The 12220-nt window shown below is 41.7% G+C and overlaps 1 protein-coding gene and 1 long non-coding RNA gene across 12 annotated transcripts in view; one reads left to right on the top strand and one right to left on the bottom strand.

Annotated features, from left to right (window-relative positions):
• The window catches only part of LOC123787420 (uncharacterized), a 57353-nt gene that overhangs the window by 41234 nt on the left and 3899 nt on the right, over nt 1-12220 (top strand). For 4 of the 8 annotated variants that reach the window (XR_015727621.1, XR_015727619.1, XR_015727617.1 and 1 more), the window contains exons 4-5: nt 1499-1786; nt 6110-8339. This is a non-coding gene — a long non-coding RNA (uncharacterized LOC123787420). The remainder of the gene's footprint in view (nt 1-1498; nt 1787-6109; nt 8340-12220) is intronic. The other 4 variants (XR_006778211.2, XR_015727620.1, XR_015727618.1 and 1 more) reach the window with 1 other exon arrangement.
• The window catches only part of ATP8B1 (ATPase phospholipid transporting 8B1), a 118767-nt gene continuing 106694 nt past the window's right edge, over nt 148-12220 (bottom strand). For all 4 annotated transcript variants that reach the window (XM_045790174.2, XM_087869780.1, XM_045790175.2 and 1 more), the window contains exons 22-28: nt 11911-12199; nt 7447-7670; nt 6154-6237; nt 5141-5386; nt 4704-4842; nt 2855-2985; nt 148-1741 (exon numbers count right to left, since the gene is read on the bottom strand). In XM_045790174.2, coding sequence (XP_045646130.1) covers nt 1517-1741; nt 2855-2985; nt 4704-4842; nt 5141-5386; nt 6154-6237; nt 7447-7670; nt 11911-12199 — 1338 coding nt within the window. In that variant the 3' untranslated portion in view covers nt 148-1516. The remainder of the gene's footprint in view (nt 1742-2854; nt 2986-4703; nt 4843-5140; nt 5387-6153; nt 6238-7446; nt 7671-11910; nt 12200-12220) is intronic.

Raw genomic sequence — 12220 nt, 5'->3', positions numbered from 1 at the left:
TGTGTTTCTTTAGAAAACTTGCAGGCCTAGGCTTCTTCTATCATCTACCCTACTTAAAAGATACTTTACTAAAGCATTTATTTTTTAAACAAAAATATACATTAAATCTCAGATTTACAGAATATAGAAATAATTTATCCATAGCAATTTGCATTTTAAAATTGTTTATATTGCACCCAACAGTGTAAGTATTTGACACATTTGCATTGTCGACCTTTCCCACAATTCACAAAACAGGAGAGAAAACTGAGAATTATACAAGCAAACTTTGCTTTACCAAAAAAAAAAAAAAAAAAAACCCAACTTTTTTTTATTTACAAGTTGTAAACTTCCAGAAATTTACTTCCATAGGATAAAGAGCCATACATTCTTTTATCATACCTAGAATATGAACTATATACAGTTGTGATTTTCTCATAGTAATTCGAAGGGACACATATTGTGAACATTCACAGCCTAATGGTAAAGAACAGAATCATTAAATACTTCTGTATCTTCACTAGAATATGGAAACGTGTGTGTGAAAAACACAGAATGAGAAAAGCCTCTAGAAAAATAACTTTTGCCTCTTTGAGGATAGTTTCCATAGTTGCTTACAATTGTTTTCAATTTTTGAAGGTTACATTGTTAGCCTCAGAAATGTGGCTGCCAACAGCCTTTTCTCTGAAGACGTAAGACAAGTGAAAATGTGAGGCCTCTGTTCAACTCCCTTATAAAATACGTATAGGCAGGCATAGAGTTTGCTTTTCAAAAGAAAGCTTTACCAAAAAAATCACAATTTATCACTGATGTCCTTAGTTTTTAAGAACTTTTTTTTTTAAAGCCCATATTTAAACGCATGTTTTAAAAATGAAAGTAGGGAAGGAAGTGGCTAAAATAATATGCAAAGTAAGAGTAAACGTCCATGATGCACACTTTTAACCTGGTAGTAAACTGAGCAGATGGAAAGCTTGGACTTACGAAATGTGAAGTGATTTTCCTTGAGCTATTAAACCAATGTGAGGAGAAGAGGAAACCACACAGTTCATTATCAACTCTGAAAAAGTCATTGGACCACTTTGCTTCCAGGTGATGAACTTTCATCAGTTTCTTTGTCCTTGCCATTATAAATACAAAATCTTTGTTAAAAAGGTAGCCTGTTGGGAAGAAAGCAACCTCTGGGAAATTCGTGTTGAAGATCCCAGACAGGATGATTCTAAATGTGATTTTTATAATGAGTACCATTTGAATTGAAATATAAAGACATTTCCTAATTCTGTTGTCCTTGATGGAGACTGGATTAAACGTTCCCTTTGAATCATAACAAACAGAAGCAGCTGAACAGTAGGACTTTTGAAAAGGTATTCTTTGCTTTTGCAATAGTCCTGCAGCCCAAGGAGCTTGTTATGAAGGTTGTGGTCTTTACCATCCTCGTGACAAATTGTTTTGTTTTTTAAAAAAGTCCTGAGAGTCTTTAGTAAAAAAATAGACATTTGTGTGTGTGACTGTTTTGCTGCAGCCACGTGGGGCGGGTGCATCAGCTGTCCACCGTTCGCCGGTATTCGGCCGTGCCGTCGGCTATGATCGCGTCCAGGGGCGAGCGCTTCTTCCGGATGCTGCGGCCGGAGGAGATGAGGTCGGCGTAGCCCCGCTGGTGCGAGAAGGCGTAGGCCGAGCGCCGCGACGACACGCCCCGGCGGAACACTTGCTGCCGCCGCTTCCACTGCTCCTCGGCTTTTAACCGCTTGCGGTGCTTCTGAATCTACAGAACGGGAGAGAGGGGGCCAGGCTGACGATGACACTGAAGGTGGGTGACGGCGGCGGCGAACTGGGCAGAAGGAGGTGGGCAGGTGCTAACATGCATGGGGGACCTATCCCAAGCGGTCTCGTGGAAGGCGGCATCGCCGGCCTCCGTTAGAGGTTATGGAGCACTCCCAGGGTCTCCGAGACAGGAAACAGGAGCGGAAATTCCCACTTGCCCAAGCTACTGTTCTTTCCCACTGACAAGGCAGACTGGTACGGGTTCAAGAGAAAACCTTGTTGCTACTGCATCTTCTTGTCAGTGGAAAAGGGCCACCTAGGGGACCCTGAAGGTTGTCTACCCAACATCCTCTCTTTCCTTCTGGATGAAAACAGAGTTAAGTGCCCCTTTCCTGCATGTAGCCACATCCCTCCTGGGATGTGGACGGTGCTCCCAGGAGCAGTACCTGCCATGCTCAGCACCGTCCAGGAATGGCCACGTGACCTCACCTGGCTCCCGAGGCCTGTGAGAAGTGCACGGGCCCTCCCATGCCCAATTCCCAGGCTCCTAAGGCAAAGCTCCTGGCCTCCCCTGGAGAGTGATGTGTCAGGAAGAGATGCCTAGAACTGCACTAGCCAACCCCCTGCTCCAAGCTGAAGCTATAATGAGGATAGCAGAGGGGAGGGATGGAAAGAACCCCAGTCGTTTTTTGACAGACATTAAGGTGCTCAGTCACCTTAGGTGACCTCTGGTGCTTAGTCACTGAAGCCTGCTAATCAGTATGAGAGCTGCAGCGATACATTATTTGAACAACTTGTAGGTAAGAGGATCCTGCCAGAAGAGGTGGCATTTTTCTTTAAATGAAGAAAACCCCACCCTCTTTGCAGGGAAAAATGTTATCATAATTGTTAAAGGACCTATGGGGGTTCGTTATACTATTCTCCCTTTGATAACGTTTAAAATAAAAAGCACGCAAAAATCCCAGTCCCAAAGGACTTATTTGCAAGATGGAGTTAAAGTAGTATTAAAAAAATGTTCATACCAAACTTGCCATGGATTTAGAATTGTGCAGGAAAGCTGCTTTGCTTTTTATGAGAGGCACTCAGAATGAGGAAAATGCTATTTTTTCTGTACCTTATCACTTTCTGATGGCCAGATGGTCATTGACAAGAACCGTGTGGCAACGACGGGCAGCAGGCATACTGCAACGGTCAGGATGATGGTCAACCAAATGTACGGCTGTCTCAGGGCATTTGACGCTGTGCCTGTAAAAACATGGAGAATGAATCCAAGGCGTCCTAAGGGCAGAGTGAATATTCCATAAGCCTTAAATGATTATTTATGGTAAAGTTTCACAGATTGGCGTCCCCAAAACATCCCATCACTGCCAAAGGAATGAACATTTTTAAAATAGTACTAAGCAAAGCAAAATGAGGAAGGCAAATGTACATCACTGAACAACTAAATAAAAAAGAAAGTGTGTGTTGATATTCCATGACCTAAAAATGCAAACTTAGGCAATCTATACTTCTACATTTTTCTAGGAATATACTTTCCAATTTATAGTTTTAGTTTGAAACTCCAAGTGACAGTAGCAACTTGCACTGCCATTAGTATGACAGACCTTATGCTGAGGTGTTTTATACAGGTCATGCCATTCAGTTACCTCTGAGGGATTAAGAGCACCCTCCTTGCTACACAAGGAAATGGAGTTGTGGAGAACTGAAAAGATTTCCCAGGGTAACAGAACTAGCCACGGCAACTCCTGAATTAAACCCCATACCCATCCAACTGGAGCCACACCTTTTCCGCTGCAAATCGGCAGCTAGTTTATGTCAGAGGAAGTAATAATTCATACAACCAGGTAATCATACATAACTACCAAATTTTAAAATATTTATAATTAACATCCCCTAGAGCCAAATCTATCACCGTGTTCTCTGTACTTACACTATAAGTTTATAAAAGTAATGGCCTTTATTTTTTTAAATGTGTATTTAAACACTCCCTTTGGAAATATTCTAAGTAACTGGATACTAAGTTTTTTAAAACACAGAGTCGGTAAAGAAAAACAGTCATCAAAAAAATGAACTCAGGCCCAAGAAAAGGGTTATCATAGCAACTGTCTTTTTACAACTGGTCATTTAAAAAAAAAAAAAAAAACTCATCTTTTACAGGGAAACTAGTTTATGGGGACCCCCCCCCCCCGCACTGTGAATCCAAGCTACTCTATTTAATAAACTAAGAAATTTGTAAATTCCAATTCATGATATTTTAAAATTCATAATATGTATGAAATAGTTCAAATTCATTCTAGCACTTATGATTTATCCTATTTTATACAGCTATAAACTGTTTCTGTAAGTTTACTTATTGCTCTGCATAATTTTTCTAACGATGTGGCAAGTTTTCCACTTTTGAATTCTAAAATTTCAACATATGGGATTCATACCTTGATTAGCTAATATAATATTCTTACTAGGTCTTTGAATTATTTCCATTTAAAAAAAAAAAAAGAACTGTAGTGATGACACGATATTTGTACAAACTGACTTTCCAAAAGTCAGTATGTTTTATCTTTAGGGGTTTTCTTCAAGTGGAAATCCTGGGTCCAAATGTAGGAGAAGTTTTATAGTTCGTTATGTATTTCCAGATAGTGCTTTGGGAACATTATATTATCATGCTACCAGCAATACGTGCGTACTCAATTTCCCAGCAACCTACCAATATTAGAGGTTTTGGGGGGGGTACTATCTAACTGAACAGATGCACAATTATATTAAAGTTTTAAATTTTGCTTTCTTCTGTCACATTACCACATTTCCGGCCCACCACTATCATTCAGTTGCCAGTCAGGACATTAATTTTCACTAGCAATAACTTACACTCTGTTTCTAGTACTAATTTTCACTAGCAATAACTTACACTCTATTTCTAGTACCACTTTTCTATACCTTTATTTTTGGAATTTAGAAATACCAACCTGTAAACTGAAATGCAGATGGAAAGAGGACATGTATCCCAGCGCTTTGGAAGTCAAACATGATGCCAAAGTAAAGTGCAATGCTCCCAAAAATTGAAAAAGCATTCACAAAAGTCCAGTAAGAAGTATCCAAGCCAATCTGTCGGGAAACCAGAGAAAAACAGAGCACTCATTTCAGGGAGTTACCAAGAAATAAAGGACCTAAGGATTCTGAAAATAGAATGCAACAATTTCGGCATGATTTGGCTTGAATACTGAAACTATCCTTGGCTCAGGCAAGAAGTAGGAAATGTGCTCGGTGTAAGGGGCGAAGTTTTGTAAAGTGGCCGAGGCTCAGTGGGAGGGAGAGTGGGAGCCAGGTGGATGCGCACACTGGTCTGTGTACGGAAACACAGGTAACTGACAGATACTGAAAACAGTCAACTGAAGCCATGTACCTGGAAATTGACTGTTATTATAAGAGCAGAAGCAATGGTCACAGCAAAGGATTGGTAGTCTGAAGGCGCCTCTCCGTCCTGACCCACAGTTTGCAGATAAGCTCCCAGAGGTATGAAGAAGAGGATCATCGATGTTAAAATTCCGTGCACCAAGCTTACAAAGAACTTCTTATAGTTGAATAGTAAGTCTCTTTGTCCCACTATGTACAACGCAGGGAAGCGGAGGCTCAGTTTGTCACTCACATCCTTAAAGGGAAAACGCAATTAGTTGTGTACCATCCAGGATCAAAGAACTCCGAGATCCATTCCAATTTATATCTCACAAAGAGTTTCAACTTAGTTTTAGGAAGGCAAAAACTCAACAAGATAAGTCCTGAATGGTTTCAAGGTGCAGTGACCAACCCCTTTACTTTAGTCTACCGTTATTTACTATTTAATAAAGAAAAGGACTAGGTAGAGATCTATTACTTTGCTGCTCATAGAAGGAAAGCAAATAGTAATGTCAAGAAAAAAAAAAAAGTAGGGAGACTATTTTTACCTCCTGGTAGAATATATTCTAATTTTTTTTGAAAGTATTTTCACATACAAGTTGATGGGGGTAATTCCAAATTATTCTTTTTATTCATTAAAACACTTTCTCTAAGAATTGCTCCTAGATAGAATGTGGACTAATTTGGGAATTAAACACATACATTTGGAGAAATATTAAAATTTTGAAGTTATTACTGTAGAGACATACTATACTGTCAGGTGTCTTAACAAAAAACTCTTAGTGTCCAAAAGGAAGACCATAAACTCTTTTGTCCATGAATTCAACCCAGGCACAGAAATCCTCTTTTGTCACCATAATCCAAGAACCACAGCAGTTAACTCTGGTTGCCTAACAACAGGACAATAATAGGGTTTTCTCAGGAAGAAATGAAAACCAAAAGAATGCGTTGAAATATTTGCCTTTAACTTCTCAAACAGGTGCCCAGCGTGTCCTGAGTGTCCCTGTCGCACAAGGCTCCTACCTGGTCAAGCAGCCCCATGAGGAGCACAGGCAGGCTGGAGTACAGCACGTTGTACAGCGTGATGAACCAGTCTTCGTACGCAGTCTGTGAGGAGATTACAGAGTGGCCGTGTCACAAACCAAGATCTACTGCCCGCCTAATCAACATGCATTTAACTCTCAAAGCAGGGAAGGCCCCCGGACGTGCGTGGCCTCTGCCAGAGCAAGCAGCCCTTGTCTACAGCTGCCCAAGGTGTGAGCCGAGTTTGGTGGAAGGGCAGGATCAAACACGTTCCACAGAAACAAACCTTCCTTCTAAAATAAATGGGAGAATCTACGCCAAAACATTTTTTTGGAAGAGGAGTCCATTCTGTTTCAATAATGCTGGAAAATACATTGGTGCTGATCCTTTTTATGTCCCTTTATTAATGAATTAGAATATACAAAACCAAAACTGGTTCAAAAAGCACATAAGGTATCATTCAAATGTTCTTTTACTTTGCAAGTCCCACATTTCCATTTAAACACCTGTGAGGCAGAATTTGAATATGAAAAACAGGCTTTTGAAAGGGTAAGCTGGCTTGTGCACACACCGGTCCTCAGGGTGGCAGAAAGGAGACCGGCTCACTCGTCACCACCCGCTCTACACAGGCCTGCATGGGAGCAGGAGGCAGGCCCTCACTGCTCAAAGGTGCTCCCGGCCCTCGGTTTCTGAGGCTCTTCTGATACCATTTGTCTGTGGCAGCGGCATCAGAAGTTTGGACAACCACATGCACTGACTTAGGTTCATTTTTACTAATGATATTTTTCTGCTGTATCACCATTTCAACATATTTTATCTGTCTCCCTCTGCCATTTCAGCACTAACGAAAATAAAAATCAACAGGTTAAGATAACAGATTTATGACCATCCAAAATTTGTATAATCCCTTTAGCCTTGGTCACAATATCATTTTATATGTTCAACGTTGACTAATTTGTTACAACTATTCTTTTTTTTTTTTTTTTCTCCTGTTACAACTATTCTTAATGGCAAGGTGACTTAGGAAAAAAAATCTAGGGTGAAGGCAAAGACATGTAACAAAAGCCAGTAGGTCAGGAACAAATCCCAACTTTTCAAAGGCAAAATAAAGTATTATTAAAGCACCAGAAACCTTTTAGAAAAGTCATCTATAATCTCAGTCTGTGCCTCAACCAGTAAGAGACAGAGCATCAAACCTGCAAGTATGGAGGGGAATTTTTTTTTTTCAGAAGTAGAGTTTTATTTATGTGACTTCTACTCATCAGATAGTAATAATAATAATTATTCTATTACCTGTGCAGAGTACCCATTGAAGAAGGAGTACCAGAAATGAACCAAAGTAAATGCGAAGTTTTTATAAAAGAAGTATCGTAGGAATTTGCACATCCTTATGTAAGACCACCGGCCATGTACCAGCAGCAGTCTCTGCAAGTATCTGAACTGGGCAAAGGAGTAGTCACTTGACATGACCGCTTGCATGCCTTCTTGTCCACTTATTCCAACACCGATATGGGCAGCTGTGGGGCAGAAGGAGAAGACATGAATCATAAGCTAATTTTAAGGCAAAACACTGAGGTGATAAAAATGTTTCCACAGGAAAAAACACAATCATGGAACAATACATGTGGAAACTCTCGCTCACCAGCCCCTCCCCAGCTTCTGAACTCAATGTCAGAGATACAAGTTGCTCAAAAGAGCACATGCTGGGGCCTCTCAAAGGTATTTGTGGAAGGATCTCAGGTGGGTCGTAAATTCCATTTGGATTATCTGCCCAGCTCATAAGCCATCCTTCCCACCCACGGGGTGAACCCAAGGAGTCCATGCAGACTCTGCGTCCCTGCCTCCCTGGCCACAGCTGAGTCAGCTATGGGCAGATATGTCCTCAGCAGCAGATACTACAAACTGGCTCTCCCAACCTTCATTCCACCCTTGTTCTACTGGAAAGGTGGGAAAGCACATAAAAACCCACATGCTCAGACTCCCTTGCAGCTACATTCTGTTTGTGAATTGGGTTCCGTTGTTAGGAGCCACCTGAAGTGGAAGTAGAAGCGAACTGGACCCCCTGCCATTTTTGGCATTTCTGCAGCAGAGTTCATATCCTCTCTTCAGCTGCCTGGATGTTGAGCGACAAAAGCTGCTCCACTGAAAAGCCCTTCACAGGAGCCTCAAAGCTAGAAGCTCCTCTGGTGAGTGACTAATATGTTAGACTCAGGCTAGCACCTACTTTCTTCAGCCCATCCAGAGTTTTCATGAGCACCTAGTCCCTTGTATTAATCACTTCCTGCTTAAAGTACCCAAGGGGGTCTGATTCTTGTACTAACCTTGACTGAAAGCCCAAGCTGGGGCAATCAGTGTCTCTTTCAGATTTTGGAATTAAGATTTGGGCGTGTTCATGTTTGGAATTTCAACCTATACATTTTTTTTTTTTAAGATTTTATTTATTTATTCGACAGAGATAGAGACAGCCAGCGAGAGAGGGAACACAAGCAGGGGGAGTGGGAGAGGAAGAAGCAGGCTCACAGCGGAGGAGCCTGACGTGGGGCTCGATCCCACAACGATGGGATCACGCCCTGAGCCAAAGGCAGATGCTTAACCGCTGTGCCACCCAGGCGCCCCTCAACCTATACATTCTTGAGCTGTGGGACAGATACATTTTTTTTTCCTGAGGGGTTCTGAGGGGCAGAGAAGAAAAGTAGTCTAGATAGAGAGAGAAACCAGAAGTTGGGTTTCTGGTGCAGCTCCAGGTCCTAGTTCCAGCATCTTCCTGAGGCCTGGCTTCTTGGGAGGCAAAAAACTTTTTTTTTTTTTTTAATTTGAGAGAGAGAGCAGGAGTGGAGGGGAGAGGCAGAGGGTGAAGCCAACTCCCTGCTGAGCAGGAAGCCCGACTTGGGGCTTGATCCCAGAACCCTGGGATCACAACCTGAGCTGAAGGCAGATGCTTAACCAAATGAGCTGCCCAGGTGCCCCCATTGTTATACCTTTTAAAATAAATATTTTTTCTTAAGCTTACTTTAGTTGCTCTCTAATATTTGCAGTCAAAAGTGTTTTAAGACAATATTAAACTTTCAGCATTTAATCATGGCCCACCATGATCTTAAGAGGCACAATTTTTTTTTGCTGGGGAAGATTCCAGAATGCATAAAAATGAATCACAGTTTTATCCGTCCTTCCAATAGTCATTTAGTCACAGTTTCAACTTCAAGAATTACGAATTTTATCTAGGTCTTAAAAGGCATGGAAGTAAAGATGTACTGAAATCACAGAACATGTGATGGAGAACACAACGTATTATTACTTAGACCCGGAGAGTGACTGCCAACTCAGCAGGGTTTCCAACTAAAAGAAGCTCCAAAAATCCTGCCATAGTGGCAGACTACAAGGTCTGGCAAATTCAAAGCGACACAGTGACTTGGCCAAACCTAAGTTTTCAGCAACACTTTGCAGTTCTAAAAAACAGAATTACATGTCTCAGTCAATATTTATGACTTCTTTCAAAACACATAAATAATTCTTATGACTAGTCATGGCTGCCAAACTGCTCTTTCCTACCAAACCATGGCCTTCTTTCCTGAATAAGCAACAAAGGGAAATGTTGAGATTCTCTTGGAGCCAAGGAGGAGGAACCCCTGCCACAAGCCCTGATGTCCAGCCCCTTTTTGCTGAACTCACCAAGGGCAGTATGTGAAATGAACACCCACAGCTCACGGGTGATTCAAGGCAACTGAATACATGTACTTTCTAAGGCCACACTTTCTCCCCCCTATAATCTAAATATAGACACCTGGATCTTCCTGAAGCTTCAAAAATGTGGTTTCAGGTGCCTCACTGGTAGGCTCCTTCACAGTTGCTTAACAAACCCATCATGTCCTCAAGCTTTCTGCCTCTGTCTCCCCTCTCATGCTGCTTGTTCATTCTTAGCGTGTTAGATCACAGAAAAATCCCCACCAGCCAGCAGACCTCTTCAGGCACAAGAGAGGGAGAGAGGGCAGGCAGCCCATGAGAGTTCTCGGGTCCTTGCTAGCTGCAAAAACACGGCAAGTTGCAGTTCCCTCCACTTCTGGGCTACACTATTAAATATGGAACTTGCTAACAAATGGCCAGATTTTTGGACACTTAAATATAATTCCTGCATATTGTTTTTTATGCAGATGAAAGTGATGCCAGTTTTTCTAAAGTACAAAAAGGCACTATCAATACTTGGATGAAGCTACTGACTTACAAGGAGACCGGAGTTTCTTTGATGTTCACCCAAATGGATGCTCCCTGTTATATATAAAAGCACCTGCCATATAACAGAGCTTAATAAAGCTCTTAGGACAACTTCAGAAAATAAGTCTCTATGAGGTTACTTAATGTTGACTTTTTGTGATCCCTTTTATTACCCATTATTGGTAAACTCGGACAAAAAAATTCTCCAGTCTAAGTCCCACAGTCAGATGGTACATCTGCAAGGTAAACTCCCTCTCTCCAACATCTCGAAGTCTACATTGTAACTTTATAAAAATTATGTTTGAGTTACTCGTCCTTCTGGCACAGCTGTTTATGTTAAGGGTGCACAATGGAAAATAAACTGGAACTGGCTGTAGTGGAAACAAATTGGTATCATTTGGAGCAAGAAATGCCAGTCCTATGGTAGGGTGAACACATGCAAAACACCCCCGAGAGGAATTAAACTGGCAGTGGGCACAGACATACACATGATAAAGAAGCAAGAAGACATACGTCATATAGCTGACTCCTGCTGAGGAAGATAAAGTTGGAATATTCTTAGTATAGATCAAGGAGGAGGAGGAAGAGACTCTAAGAAAAGAAAGAGACACATGAATTACAAAATAAGCTGAATTAAGTCTAGTTAAACATGCAGTTAAGGTACCCAGCATAACAGGACATGTGTGGTCATGTAACAAATGGTTCATCTTAATAACATCACAAAACCGGACGTGACATCAAAGATAATATTCTTGTTTTCAGATGAGAAAGCTGAGGCTGAGCACGAGCCCAGGGTGACACAGCATGCTGGCAACAGAATGAAGACAAGTATTCAGGCCTCGCTAGTTTTCATTACAAGATGCTCCCTGACAGTAATACAGGGAGGAAACAAACAAAAACAACCCAGGATTCAGGAGTGTTGATGAGGGTTTGGTTCTGCACACTTTAATACCAGCACAATGCACTTCTGCATGGTAGGACTCAGTTCTTCGATTTGTGAAGACCTAGGGTCCTTCGACCAGTGAAACGACCCTTGACAGTCCTCTAGGAGGGTCAGGAGGATGGTGAGACCACGTTCAATGCCACATGTGTTACCCTGAGCTCGTACTAGATCACCCAGTTTACCAAGGGCAAGAAGAAAGCCCCAGAAAAAGATGCTTAGATGAAAGAAAAATACCCTCAAAACAAATACGAAAGAGAATTCAACAATTTACTCCAAGCTCAGTAGAGATTTTTGCAAAACGTATTAAATAGCAGGAGTTTTTAAATAAGCCTTAAGGAACTATGGAGGAACGGCAGCAAGAAAGGGAAAACAAAACAGATCCACATGTATGTAAAAGAGGGAAATGAATAAGGCTAAGCTCCCCCATCTGGAACTCTTATTTGGCATGTCACAGGTGTCCTCATCGTGGGTAAGGGCCTTTGTCAGATGTCTACTTTATGATGAAAGCCTAAGCAATGAAATTTGGAAAGACTACCCCCCCAAAACATCCATGCCATTTCTTCTCTCTGGCAATTCCAGTGGCATTGGCCATGGGCGAGACTCACTTTTGATCATGTTTACATCATTGGCCCCATCTCCGATGGCCAGCGTGATGGCCTTCTTGTACCTCTTCACCAGGTCCACCACCATTGCCTTCTGCTTGGGGGTGACCCGGCAGCAGATGACTGCGCTGCACTCACAGGCCAAGTCTACAAAGTTCTTCTGCCGCTGTTCTTTCCTAGCTTCCAGACGTCTCTTACTCTGCGTCCGCATGCGTCGTTCTTCTTCTGTCCTTGGGAACTTCAGCTTCAGAATTTTACTTCTCTTGGTCTTTTTCTCCAGAAGAATTTCATTCTGTGAAATCAGAAGATTACA

Source organism: Ursus americanus, chromosome 19 (assembly GCF_024610735.1).
Source record: "Ursus americanus isolate L20-20 chromosome 19, mUrsAme1.1.p, whole genome shotgun sequence".
Classification (NCBI taxonomy): domain Eukaryota; kingdom Metazoa; phylum Chordata; class Mammalia; order Carnivora; family Ursidae; genus Ursus; species Ursus americanus.
Note: the sequence above shows the minus strand (reverse complement) of the source record. Positions and strands in the feature narration are given on the sequence as shown.